This window comes from Balaenoptera acutorostrata, chromosome 13 (assembly GCF_949987535.1).
Source record: "Balaenoptera acutorostrata chromosome 13, mBalAcu1.1, whole genome shotgun sequence".
In the NCBI taxonomy this organism is placed as follows: Eukaryota; Metazoa; Chordata; class Mammalia; order Artiodactyla; family Balaenopteridae; genus Balaenoptera; species Balaenoptera acutorostrata.
Genome location: NC_080076.1, coordinates 87,580,720 through 87,594,236, shown reverse-complemented (window position 1 = coordinate 87,594,236; position 13,517 = coordinate 87,580,720). Strand labels below are relative to the sequence as shown.

At 59.9% G+C, this 13,517-nt stretch overlaps 1 protein-coding gene across 22 annotated transcripts in view; it reads left to right on the top strand.

Annotated features, from left to right (window-relative positions):
- The window catches only part of NCOR2 (nuclear receptor corepressor 2), a 225,217-nt gene that overhangs the window by 161,605 nt on the left and 50,095 nt on the right, over positions 1–13,517 (top strand). For all 22 annotated transcript variants that reach the window (XM_057525959.1, XM_057525958.1, XM_057525940.1 and 19 more), the window contains one exon: positions 5,708–5,850. In XM_057525959.1, the coding sequence (XP_057381942.1) occupies positions 5,708–5,850 (143 nt within the window). The remainder of the gene's footprint in view (positions 1–5,707; positions 5,851–13,517) is intronic.

The window sequence follows — 13,517 nt, the reverse complement described above, 5'->3', positions numbered from 1 at the left end:
ATATGTCCCTCTTGTAGGCGGCCTGTGCTTCTTCATGAAGGGAACAGAAAACTTCAGGACTGCACAGGGCTGGCTGGGGTAATGGGGAGCGAGTGTTTCCTTGGTGGGGGCGGGGGGCGGACGCTGGTTTCCAGAGGGAGCAGCTGTGACATTCCCAGGATGCAGATGGATGTCAGCGTGGTGACTGCAGGTGCTAGAAAGACTCCTCCTCCCCCCAGGTTATCAGAACTCGCCCGTGGCGGGGTGGAGGTTGGCTATTGGTGCAGGTTCGAAGACCCCAGAGGTGAGAGCTGCCTACAGCAGGGACCCTGAGCGGGTAGCAGCGTGCGGAGGGACATAACAGGGAGGCCTTTCTGGGGGCCAGTGTACGTGAGCTGAGGGGGGTGAGTCACTGCTCCCGTGAGAAGAGTTTGTCCCAGGCCCCCAGACAGTGTATGGGAAGCTCCCCACCGAGGGTCGCCAGGACAGCCAGAGTGGCCTGGCCAAGCCTTCACAGGCCACCACGCAGAGAGACCCCTCTCACTGCCACCTCTGCGGCCACCCCCTGCCCCTTCACCTCATTCTGCGCTCCAAGTCTGTGACTCAGACCTCCTGGCTTGACTTCCTGTCTTGGTCAATTTCACTTCCTAGTTCCCGCCTCTTGACACTTCAGAACGAAACTCCTTCCTTAGAAATTAGAAGTGAGGTCAGGGAATCCAGACCACAGGGGATGTTGGCAGAATCTGCCGTCTGGGGCACCGGCACAGAGAGTGTGTGGACGTGCTCCTGGTGTGAGAGGCGGGCACTCCCTCACGTCTCTTCTGGGGAGGGTCCAGGACCCCCCACAGGGATAAACTGCTCAGCTCCCTCCTCTCTTTGGAGCTCCTAATTGGGAGCCCCAGAGAGGCAGCAGAGATACCTGGGGGGATGCCCAGAGGGCTCCCAAACCCAGATACCCAGGCTGTCTGGAACTTTGTTCATTTGCCAGATGCCTCCTGCACGCCTAGCGGTTGTGGGTGCAGAGACACGGCTGTCCATGAGCAGTGGAGCCAAGGAGCTAATTTCAGGGGGTGAGAAGTGCTCTGGAGATAACAAAACCCCGTGATGGCAGGGTGGCTGGGAGGACGACTGTGGAGAGTGTGGTCAGGGAAGGCTTCTCTTGAGGAGGTATCACTTGAAGCTGAGAACTGAAGGAAGACAGAAGGAGATCTGTGAAAAAGCCATGCAGGCAGCAGGGACAGTGAGTGCAAATGTCCTGGGGCACATCCAAGGGCTGGGCAGAAAAGGTCCCAGTGGCTGGAGCGGGGGGGAGAGGTAGGAAGCAGGCTGGAGAGCGGGGCAGGACTGGCTCTGCAGGGCCTCATGCACCACGCTGAGGCCTTTGGATTTTATTCCAAGAGCTTTGGGTCATCATTGGAAGATTTGAAGCAGAGGAGTGACATGATTGGATTGGCATCCTTAAAAGCCGTCTTGGGCCTCCCTTGCAGAGAACGGATCATGGGACTCAGGCAGGACGTCCCGGATCCCTGATGTGGTTGGGATCTGTTGCCTGCCCTGGAGGGTGTGCCCCAGGGCCCAGGGCGAGGGCTGGGGGCAAAGCAGGGGTATTGGGGTGCTTCAGAGACCTGTGGCCTGTTGTTCCTTGGGTTTTCTTGGGTAGGATGGAAAGGCTGAGGGCTGAAGGGACAAGCAGGTCAGTGACCCCGGAGTTGGAGAAATCGGTCGTGACCTGGATCTCGCTCCAAAGTTCAACTCAGTTAACTTTCAACCTCCTGGGAGCTGCCTGGGGCGTCCATAGCAGGTGTTTGTATGGGGCGCGGGCGACCCAGTCGTCACGGGTATCTCAGAGAGGGAAGAAAGAGGCCGCCGTAGTCCCAAGACCCTCGGGGAGCAGAGAGCCCTCTGACGGGCTCCAAACCCTTCCCCCCATCCGCAGGGGTTGGAGGTCTCATTTGCACTTGGAAGAGTCCCCTCAAATTCTAAGCTTCCTCCTAGAATGCTAGGCTAGCCCTGCCCACCCACTGCCCCCTTCCAGCCCATCCAGACCTCCAGAGTCCCCCACGGAGGGCCTGGCCACCATGGCAGCATCAGGACTGGGAGGGGGGCAGACCACAGGTGGAACCAGCGCAGGGGAATGACAGCGGAAGAAGCTGTTTGCTCCCGGCTGCCGGGGTGGAGAAGCTCTGTTTTTCTGAACCCTCATCTGTTCTTACCGCTGCTGACGCCGCTACCGCCACGGATGGGGAGAGAGGGAGGGGGAAGCCAGTGCCAAGTTGGCCCGCCCCTTCCGAACCTGGGCTTCTGCCACGCTCCCCCGCCCGCGCGAGCCTCCGTCTGGAGGTCACATTCAGCCCTGACGCGTCTCGCTGGGTCAGGCAGCAGGAAGATCGGACGAGCCCTGGCGCGTAGAGCGGCTGCCGGGGCGCTGCTGCCCGAGAGGCTCTGGGGTCTTTGGATTCTGCCCCGCGGGGGCGTCGGGGGTCCGGGGGCTGAGCGCCCGCGCTGGGCACATTGGTGCCCAGAGGAGCCGCTGACACTGTGCTCCCTGGTGACGTCTGGCACAGCCGACACCTTCCCACCGCCCGCCCGCATCGGCGAAGGGCACCTCGCACACCCGCAGCTGCGGGGGGGGGGGGGCGGCTCAGGGGCGGCAGCGCCGGAGGAGCCCTGGGCCACCACGGGCGCGCAGCACGGAGCTGCTTCCCCGCCCTCCTCCGCGGAGCCAGCCTCCGCCTGCCGCCCTCCCACCGCCCGGCCCCTCCCTCCTCCCTCCTCCCTCCCTCCTCCCTCCCTCCCTCGCGCCGTTGGACGAGAAGGATGTGAGGCCGAGCTGAGCCGCCAGCAGACGCCAGCCAGCAGCCGTGCGGAGCCGGCACCAGGGCCGCCCAGCCTCCCGCCTCCCAGCCCGCTGCTCCCCGCTCCGATCCCTGGAGCATCCTCCAAGCCGTATGTTTCCGGAAAACTTGGCGGAGGGGGAGACGCAGATGAGAGGATGTGAGTGAGTGGCTCCGGGGAGGGGACTGGGATGGGGGGGGACTTTGGGCCACGGTGACAGGGACCCCAGGGGTGACAGGGACCCCAGGGCGGCGGACTCAGGAGTTCTATACCAGTGGGATCCCCCCCCCACTTTCTCCTGTTGCCCCTTCCCCTGCCTCTCTGGCCGTCCGGCTGGGGCTCTCCTGGAAGGAGGTCTGTGCTTGGGGCAGATCTTGGGGGTCTTGGTTGGAGCATGCTCAGAGGTGCTCTCTCCAGGTAGAGGGGTGTCGGCGGAGGGGCGGGAGGGGGCTTTCAGCTGGGTCTGGTCCATGTGGTCTCCGAGGCATGGCGGGGTCTGAAGTGCATCTCCCTGTGCCTGGCACCCTCAGTCTGGGGTTCCCAGGACCAGAACCAGAACCCGAAGAAAGATCATGCCCGTCCACTCCCACCCCAGGGACCCTAGCCAGCAACGCTAGGACATTCACCCCAGCCCTTCACGCAGCAGTTAAAGAAACTGAGGCCCAGAGAGCAGAGGGGATGGCGGGGACCACACAGCATGTTCTGGGCAGGGCTTCTGGACAGTGCAGCCCAGCGCTCCTCCGAGAGCAGCTTTCGGGAAGCGCCGGGTGACCCCTCCACCCAACTCCTGCTTCTGCCACCAGTGGAGTTAAGCAGGACCCCAACCCCCCAGCCAGCTCCAAGCGCCCTCCTTATGTATGTGTTGAGTCTGTAAATGTCAACCTCTCTGAGGTTCATCCCCCCGACCCCCGGCCCTCGTTGCCCCCCCCCCCCGCCCCACATACCTACCCCTCAGCAGGCCCAGATGGGAGACCCGCCCTCTCCCTCCAGGGGTTCCGGCCCAACGTGTTTGCCTGGGCTCTCTTGGCCCCGGCTGGGGAAATATAAATAAACGCGTCCCCGTCGTCCTCCGCCAGGTCCTGTGGAAGTGGCAGCTGCTGCGGGCGCAGGCGGAGGGAAAGGTCAGGGGGCTGGGTTACACTTGATCCCACGCCCCAGCCCTCCCCTCCGTGCCTGTCCTTGAGGAACCCTGAGGAGCTGCCCTGGGGCCACGTGGCCCCGTGGCCTCCGCAGGAGAGCAGGTGGCCTGTCAGTCTAGCACCCCACCCCCCAGGCCCAGAGGCGGGAGAGCAGACAACCTGGGTCCCACGTCCACTCGGCCCCTTGGCCCACCCCATAAGCGTGTGAGTTCCTCTGATCCCTGGAGCCTCGGTTTCCCCCATCCTGGGGATGGGAAAACAGCCGTGGCCTCAACAGCAAGGAGAAGAGGGAACCAAGTCTTTGCAGGGCTTTGCAAACTCCAGGTTGCTCGGCCGTGTGACCTGGTGATTTGTTGATGTTTTTACTGCTGTTTTATTTCTGTGCGAGCCTTGTATGTAGCAAGCCGCCGGCACATGTTTGAATGGATGGATGGATGGATGGATGGATGGATGGATGGATGGATGAATGAAAGAAAGAAAATACCGACACACAGACTGCCCGCCCCTTACGCTCCCGCACCCCTGAAAAATATCAGTCGTAGCCCTCCCTGCTTGTAGCTTGATTTGATTCAAGGAAAACGGCCTCAAACTTCTTTATGGGAAATCTTTCGCTAGTCCTTATGAATCTAGCTCTGGGGCTCAGAGGCCGCTGTGTTCCCAGCACCGTGACTCAGGCTTCATGCCTGCTGCCCTCTGGGGGCCCAGTCCTGCCCCGCAGTCCCGGAGGCTGGAGCCTCCCATCCGCCCCTCCTGCAGCCGTCAGGAAGGGGGCAGGCCCTACCTGCTCGGGCTGACCTGGCCACACAAGGCGCGCTGCCTGGAGATGCAAGGCATAAAAACACAGAGGCGCCGGCCTGTGCGAGGCATGTGCTGGGAGCACTGCGGGCAGATGGGCTGAGACTCGGGGCCGGCTTCCAGGGGGGCTGGGGGACGACGTTTCTGCAGAGCCTGGTGTCTGGCATTGAGAATGGAATAGGGCTTGGAGGTGCAGCTCTGGCCTGAGTTTGTGGGGATGGAGGGAACTTTCTCTGCCCTAGGTGAATTTGGGATGGGGTCTACCAATTCCTGGGCGTTTCTCCCCACGTCGGGAGCCTGTGAGGCTGTGTGAGAAGCTCATGGAGATGGGGGGGTTGTGATTTGGGGGGGCAAGTCCACTGCCAGACTCTGAACCACGCCTGGTGGGCCCCGAGTCCAGGGTGGGCCTTTAGGTGTCCACGGGGAGCTCTGGGCTCTGGGTGTGCCCCAGTTAACCTGGGCGCGGAGGATCCTGGGCCAGCTCACCCCAACCCGGACTCCACCCTCCCACCCCTGCTCACACGTTCCTTCCTTTCTCTGGCCTGGTGCGGCCGGAAAACAGCCCGTCTCCTGAGGCCTCGTCTGCAGCTGCGAGCGAGTGTCAGTGCCGGGTCAAGACAGCCAGGGGAGGAGGAGAGGTGGGGCCCCGGGCGGGGTCTGCGCCCCAGACCTCAGCCCTCAGCCCCCCAGAACCCTTGACAGTGGCCTCAGCAGGGGTACACCCAGGGCTGCACCCACCTGCTCCTCCGGTTCCTAGAGCCCAGGCCTCCCACACCCTTCTGGTGTCCCCCACCCCAGCCATCTCTTTCCGGAAACCTTGGACCCGTGCAGTGAGCCTGAGCCCCGGGATCAGGGCTGCTTTCGCCCAGGGCTCTGTCTGCCCTCCAGGCTGTGGGTACGGGCCCCCGCTGCCTGTCCAGCCCCCTGCCGCCCCTCACCTGCCGCCCTCCCCCGCACAGGTCTCCTGGAACACGGCCGGAACTGGTCGGCCATCGCCCGGATGGTGGGCTCCAAGACGGTGTCCCAGTGTAAGAACTTCTACTTCAACTACAAGAAGAGGCAGAACCTGGATGAGATCCTGCAGCAGCACAAGCTGAAGATGGTGAGTCTCCCCACTCCCACCCCGCCACTGCCCTGTGCGTCCCAGCCAGACCTGTGGGCCAGACCTGCAGCCCGGGAGCCCTGGGTGGGGAGGGGTCTGACGCCGGCTCTCTTGCCCAGGACTCAGCCCCTCGAGGTTCCCGCTCCGTGGTCCCCCGGAAATGCTGCAGGGGTGGATCCCTGCCGTAAACATCCCTCCTGGGTACCGCGATGCGCAGGCCCACCTCTGCCTCCCCACCTCCACCCCCCAGCACTCCTGGGTCAGACACCTCTGAGGGCCCGTAGTGCCTCTGAGGGCTCAGGGCAGGGAGGAAGGAGCTCGGTGGGTCAGGCACTGACTCCCCAGGGACTCAGGGCTGTCAGCTCATTGGAATGAAGACCCAGAGGCAGAGGAACCCTAAGTCAGCATCTCCCGCACTCCATTTGAACCCACAGTCTTAGGGCCGCCCCGGGGGAGGAATGGACAGGTCAGGGAGCCGCCAGCCCAGCCCTGGCCTCCAGGGGATTGAGAAGAGGCACGGACCTTCCCTCCTCCAGGAGCACGGCAGGGGCAGGCTCGCCTCACTGAGCCTGTAAATGGTCTCCACGGAGAGGCCGCTTCCTCCGCAGCTGTTACGGGGAGGTGAGGGCCATTTGGGGGTGGCTTCTTTTCTTTTCTTTTCCTTTCCTTTCCTTTTCCTTTTCCTTTCCCTTCTCTTCCCTTCCCCTTTCCTTTCCCTTTTCCTTTCCCTTTCCCTTTTCCTTCTCCTTCTCCTTCTCCTTTCCTTTCCTGTCCTTTTCCTTTCCCTTTCCCTTTCATGTTCCTTTCCCTTTCCCTTCCCCTTCTCCATTCCTTTTCCTTTCCTTTCCTTTCCCTTTCCCTTCCCTTCCCTTCTCCGTCTCCTTTCCTTTTCCTTTTCCTTTCTCTTCCCTTCCCTTCTCCTTCTCCTTTCCTTTTCCTTTCCCTTTCCCTTCCCTTGCCTTCCCTTCTCCTTTCCTTTCCTTTCCTTTTCCTTTCCTTTTCTTTTCCTTTTCCCTCCCTCCCTCCCTTCCTTCTTTCCTTCCTCTCTCCCTCCCCCCTTCCTTCCCGCCTTCCTTCTCTCTCTCTTTTTCTCTCTTTCTCTCTCTCCCTCCATTCCCCTCCCTTCCCCCTTTTGGGCACACTTGTGACATGCCAAGCATTGTCACCATTTCAGATCTGGGGAAACTGAGGCTCAGCCAGGCGGCTCATAAACAGCTGACTTGGGGTTTGAACCCACAATTACATGACCTGAGGATGCATGCTTTTAATCGGCGGGCTGCATATTTCCTTGTAGATATGAAGGTACAGGAGGGGGACACACAGCTCTCCACCCTCCCCGTTCCCCCTGATTGGGCTGCTTGTGCTGGGTTTAAAGTATGTGCACCCTGTCCTGGGAGGCTGAGTTGCTCCACCATGGAGCCCGCCTTGGTCCAGAGAGGGCGAGCAGGCTGCTGAGGTCACACAGCATGGCAGGCGGACCGGGGACAGAATCCCCCTCTTTGAACGCTCCTTGAGCGCTGTGCAGAATTTAAGGACATCCCTCCCCAGTTCCCCACCCCCACGCCAAGCATTCCAGGCCAGAGGGGGACGCTGTACCATGGCCCTGTGGTCAGCGCTGAGGCTGACGCTCGGGTTTCCTTCAGTCAGGCCCCTGCCTGTGCCCGTTCCCCGTCGTGTCCGGTTAGGCTGTGCCTCCTGCCCCTTCCCCGCCTGCTGTGCGGTTGCTTCCCGGTGCTCCTTGAGCTTCAGGCGGGGCCCCCTGAAACGCAGGGAGCTCTGCTTTTTTCTAGATTTTTCAGGACTCTGGTTTTGGCAGGGTGGAAGACTCAGTGAGGGCCGAGGCCAAGGAGCACCTGTCCGTGACACTTGCTAAGATCCCGTAGCGCAGAGAGGACCCAGCTCTGTGATGGTGGTGCTGGCGGTGGTGGTGGTTGGATGGGGGCGGGATGTCGGCCTCTACACACCAACTCAGGATTCACTGGGCGTGGGAGTGTGGCCCTGAGCATCGCCCCAGGGACACAAGGATCTTCCTGCTCCCTCCCCTTCTCCCTCTGACCTGTCCTCCCTGCCTCTCCCCTCCCCCCATTCCCTGCTCAGCCCAGCCCAGCCCAGCCGGTGCCTACACACCAGCCCGCTTCGCCCAGGCTGTTGGGTTACAGGTATCTCCTCTCAGAGCCTGCTGGCCCCCACCTCACTTTCCAGGTTTCCTTGGGGCACGGCCCTGCTGCGTCCCTGGGGGCCCCAAAACGTGAGAGGGTGGGTTGGGGAAACAGAGATTCCAGCCAGGTGGACGGTGCAGCTTGGGCTCCAGGGCGAAAGTGGAGTCAAGCACCAGCTTCATGAGTTGGCACCTGTGTGACCTCGGGCAGCGGCTTTACCCCGTGAGCCTCAGTTTCCTCATCTGTAAAGCGGGAGAATGATAGCCTTTACCCCGAGAACTCAGGTGGAGAGCGAATGAGTTACCACTTGTAAAGGACTGAGTGCCTGTCAGAGGGGGGCGCTCCATGGGGGTTAGCTGCTCTAGCTACTGGTAGTAGTATCAGTATCATTATTATTTTATTTTAAAGCCACTGACCCCATTTTCTTCTCAGGGGCATTCAAGGTGCTCTCTTGAATAATGTGTGCAGAAACAGCCAGGGTGGGGACTGTGGGCCCAAGACACCCAGGTTCAAATCCAGACTCTGCCACTTCCTAGCTGTGTGACCTTGGGCAAGTGACTTGTCCTCTCTGTGCCTCAGTTTCCCCACCTCTGAAATGGGGATCATTCCCACCTCAAAGGGCTGTTGTGGGAATGATTCGAGTGAACGGGTGTGAAGTGCTTAGAGCTGGGCCTGGCACATTGCGAGCGCTACTAAGAGAGAGCCGTAGTGGCATCGTTGGTAGCAGAGGTGGTGGCGTCAGTAGTGATGTGCCCATGGCCGCCAGATGCCTGGCGGCTGGGGTGCCGTGTCTCCCTTGGTTGTTACTGGGTGTAGAGTATGTCTGCTCCTGGATCGCCTGAGCGATTGATTAGCCGATTGACTGATTCATTCACTCACTCATTCAAAGAGGCAGCCGAGCAGGATGGTATGGAGTAGGGCTCTGGGCTAGAGGTTCACACCCCAGCTCTGTGGCCTCCTGACTGTTGCCCGCAGGTTCGTGGCCTCAGCACTCAGCCTCAGCTGCCTCCTCTGTAAAAGGAGATAAGACCCAGACCCACTCGTAGGGTTGCTGTGAGCAGCAGAGGCTTTCGTATTTGTAAAGGGCCAGCCCCGGCCCTCGCTCTGTGCTCAATAAGTGTTGGGCGTTATCCTCATCACACACTCAGCAAGCCCTTATTGAGCGCCTACTATATGCCAGGGAAGCAATGGCAGGTGCCCTGGGTATACGTGTGGGTGGGGTTTCCTGCTGGGCAGAGGAGCTGGGTCTTTCTTTAATGGACAGTGGGAGCCATTGAAGGTTTGTGAGCTGAGGGGCAACCCAGCGGGGGCCGGGCTCGGGGTGGGTTGTGCTGGTCTGAGTGAAATGTAGCCAAAGCTGATAGAGACGGTCGCCCTCCTTGTCCCCAGACTCTGAACATGCTGGTGGCTCGGCAGCATCGCTGGGGGGCCGAGGAGGAGGCGTAAACAGCAGGGGGACCCTGAGGCCCAGGTTGGGCCCCTCCCCCAGACCCCTGAGGTCGCCACCATTGACCCCGTCCTCAGGTGAACATGCTGAGGACAGGAGGGAGACACCACAGAGGGGGTTTGAACCCAAGTCTGTGGGAGCCCCTGGCTTCCCTTCCTGGACCCATATCTGTATTACTGGACGTGGCTCCCACAGAACTCAGCAGAGGCTGGTCCTGCTGGGAAGCAGGGGACCAGAAGGTGGGGGCCAGTGGGCCGTGTTCTGAGGCCAAGAAACCGGGGAGCCTTGCTTGTCACTTGTGGACGAGAAAGGGCTGCTGGGGAGAGTGGGATGGGTTCTCGTTCCCTGCTGACAGCGAAGGAGTGGACTTAGGTTGAAGGCTGCGGAGAAAGTTCAGTGAGGGATGGGGGGTCCATCCGTCCTTACAGTGGCCACCCATGGTGCCTGGGTGAGTTCCCTGTCACTGGAGAATGCAAGCAGTTCAAGATGCTGTCCCATAGCCTCCAGACCCTGGGAGGGAGACAGGTCCTGGTGATGCCTGCTGGCCGGGCCCCGTCTGGAGCTCAGGAAGACACGTCACCCTCGGCCAGTGGAGGAAGCAGTGGGGGAAGCAGAGGGTCAGCGGGTGTCCCCTCCTGCCTTGCACCAGACCTGGCCTGAGCGTGGCTACGGGCGACGTCAGCAGGAAGCAGGATCGGGTGGGCAGGCGGAGCGTGTCCCAGAGTTATGTAACATTTGGCACCAGTGACTTCTCCAAGGTTTTCCCTCCCCCTCCTAATGACCGAAGGTTACCCTTTTCTCCCATCTGTGAATCCAGGCTCTCGGGCTCAGCTTCCGTGTTTCTCTGTCTCTGTCCGTCTCAGCCTAGGCCCCGCCTTGCCTTGTTTTCCTCTGTTGCCTCTTCCATCTGAGGCTGCACAGGCCTGCAGAGAGAGATGGTCAGACAGGGAGGTACTTGAACCTGACCTGCATTGAAGTCTGGGCTTCTTGACCCACGAGCTGTGTGATCTTGGGCAAGTGTCTTTGCCTCTCTGGGCCAGCGTCTTTGTCTATCAGGTTCATGCATCTAAATTAGTAGTTACAGAGTGTCTCTTCTGTGCCAGGCACTGTTCCAGGTGTCCTGGGCATACAGCTGAGAACAGGCAAAGATGCCTGCCCTTGAGTTAATTCTAGTTGTAGAGACAAATTAACTCACAGATAATTTCAGATTGTGGTCTGAAGATAGATGAGGGATCGTAGTAGAAAGTGATTGATGGGGAACGAGATTAGCTGATTTTGACAGGGTAATCAGGGAAGACCTCACTGAGGAGGTGATGTATGAGCAAAGCCCTGATGGAGGTGGGTACGTGAGTCATGTGGGTGTTTGGGAGAAGGCTTTCCAGCCAGAGAAATGACGAGTGCAAAGGCCCTGTGGCCGGGGCATTGTAAGCCCATTTGCACAAGAAGGGCAGTGTGTTTGTAACAGACCAAGGAAGGTGAGCAAGTTAGAGAGCTGGGCAGGGTCCAGATCTAGATCACACTGGATTGTATGGAGCGGGGAAGACTTGGGTTTTATATCAAGAGGTTCTGGGAGCGTCTGGAGAGTTCGAAGTAGGGAGTGGCATGCTCTGATTTGCAGAGTAGATGTGCAGATCCAGTGAATTAATAAGTAAAGAATGCTTGGCACATAGTAGGTGCTTAACAGGCATCAGCTGTAATTACCAATACTACTATCGCCAGCATGTCCTGTTCCATACACACGTCCCAGTCTTGAGGTTCGGGGCCACGTGTGGAAGGGTTTGGTATGATTCCTGGGACGCTTAAGTCCCAGCCTCTGAAACCCAGAGCTGGGGGGATTCTGGTGTTGACATTATACTCACCCCACTTGGCCTGAGATGGCCTGGGCTGCCGGCTCAGAGAGACCTCAGGTTCCCAGCAGGACGTGCATCCCAGCCAGGCCCATAGGAGCCCCCGTTCCCTGCGAGGCTCCGAGCACCCCCCCCCACCCCCCCGGCAGCCAGTCGCCCGCCTCACCCAGCTCCAGCACTCACGTGAGTCCCTGTCTGCTAAAAATAGATTGGGGAAGAAGGGGGATCCCTCAGCTGCACCCACAAACCCACAGGCCACACAACTTTCTCATGCCTCCGCGAGCTCCAGCCGGGGGCCCTCTGGGAGAAGCTCGGGGTTTGGGACCGGGCTGCGCCAGCCCCCAGAGGCAGGCGGATGGTGGAGCCGGGCGTTCCCACAGTGGCCCCCTGGACATTCGGCAGGGTGGGGCCGTGGCCCTGGCCGAGTGCTGGTGACGGAAACCGTGACTAACGGGCAGACAGACATTTCCCTCTTCCTCCCCGAATTCTGAGCGGCTGCACTCCGAGGTCCCCCGTTTGCTCAGGAAGAAGGCAGGACAGGAAGTGATCCCACTCCCGGGCAGGGGCTGGGGCTCGGGGACCCCTGAGGCTTGCTCCCAGCCCTGCGTGGTGAGGGGCCAGGCTGGGCAGGGCCGGCTGGCGCCTGGAGGTGATGGAGCATCTGCCCGAGAGTGGGCCGTGCTGTGTTTTCACTCACGTACGGTGATGGTGGCTTTCTCCTGGGGGCCGGGGGATTGGTGGAGGGGAGGTGCGTTAGTTTCCTGTTTCCTGTAACAAGGCACCACAGACTGGTACAGAAACATATCCTCTTGCAATCCTGGAGGCTAAACGTCTGAAATCAAGGTGTCGGCAGGGCTACGCTCCTTCCGAAGGCTCCAGGGGAGGCCCCTGCCCTGCGCTCCCAGCTTCTGGGGGTGGCCTGCAATCCTTGACGTTCCTTGGCTTGTGGATGCATCCCTCCCCTGGGTGCCTCTGTGTCCAAATTTCCCTCTTCTTCTAAGGACACCAGTCATTTTGGATTTAGGGTCCACCCTAGTCTAATATGAACTCATCTTAATTACATCTGCAAAGAGCTCATTTCTAAGAAAGGTCACATCCTGAGGTTCGGGTGGACATGAACTCTGGGAGGAACCGAGTCAACCCAGTGTAAAGGGCTTCGCTGGGAGCTGTTGGCACGTCTGGGAGTGTTTAGGTTCCATCTCCTTCCTCAGGGACCCCAAAGGGCTCAGGCTGCGACCCCTCCCGTCACACCAGCTGTACTGGGGCGGGTCTCCTCTTAGGGACCAGTCCACTCCCCTGGGAGCCCCTGGTCACCTCGGACCCCCAGCACTCTGCCTCCACATATACCCCGACTCTGCCGACTGTGTGTTCAAGCCCTGAACGCTGCCCATTCAGTCACTCAGTAAGTCAATCAACACTTTCTGGCTGGCTCAGCATGGGGGTAAAGAGACACCCTTCTGGAACACCCGGCCCAGTGAGGTGCAAAGACGGGAGCTGTCAAGGAGGAGTGATGATGAGCTGGGGGTGGGTGCCTGGCCCCATGCGTGGGGCGCAGGGCTTCTGGGGACTGGGGGAGGCATGGAGGGAAGTGAAGGGCTGCTCAGTGAAGGCCTTCTTTCTGTTCCTTGAACCACCCAGCTGGTTCCACCTCTGGGACTCTGTACTTGCAGTTCCTTCCACCTGGACCACTCATCCAGAGCCTTGCCTGGCCAGCTTCTTCTCACGACTCAGACCTCAGCTCAGATGTCACCTCCTCGGAGAAGCCTTTTCCTTGCCCCACCCTTGCACTCTCACCCCACGCTGTCCGTCCCCCCAGCAGCCATGTCCCCACCTCTGAGTCGTCTTTTTTTTTTTTTTTTTTTTTTAATTTTTTAATTGAGATAGAATTCACATGCCATAGAATTCACCCTGTTAAAGTGTGTAAGTCAGTGTTTTGTTTTTTTTTTTTTGGCAGTGATGGTTTGTTTGTTTTGTTTTGTTTTTTAATTTACTTATTTATGGCTGTGTTGGGTCTTCGTTTCTGTGCGAGGGCTTTCTCCAGTTGTGGCAAGCGGGGGCCACTCTTCATCGCGTGCGCGGGCCTCTCACTATCGCGGCCTCTCTTGCGGAGCACAGGCTCCAGACGCGCAGGCTCAGTAATTGTGGCTCACGGGCCTAGTCGCTCCGCGGCATGTGGGATCTTCCCAGACCAGGGCTCGAACCCGTGTCCCCTGC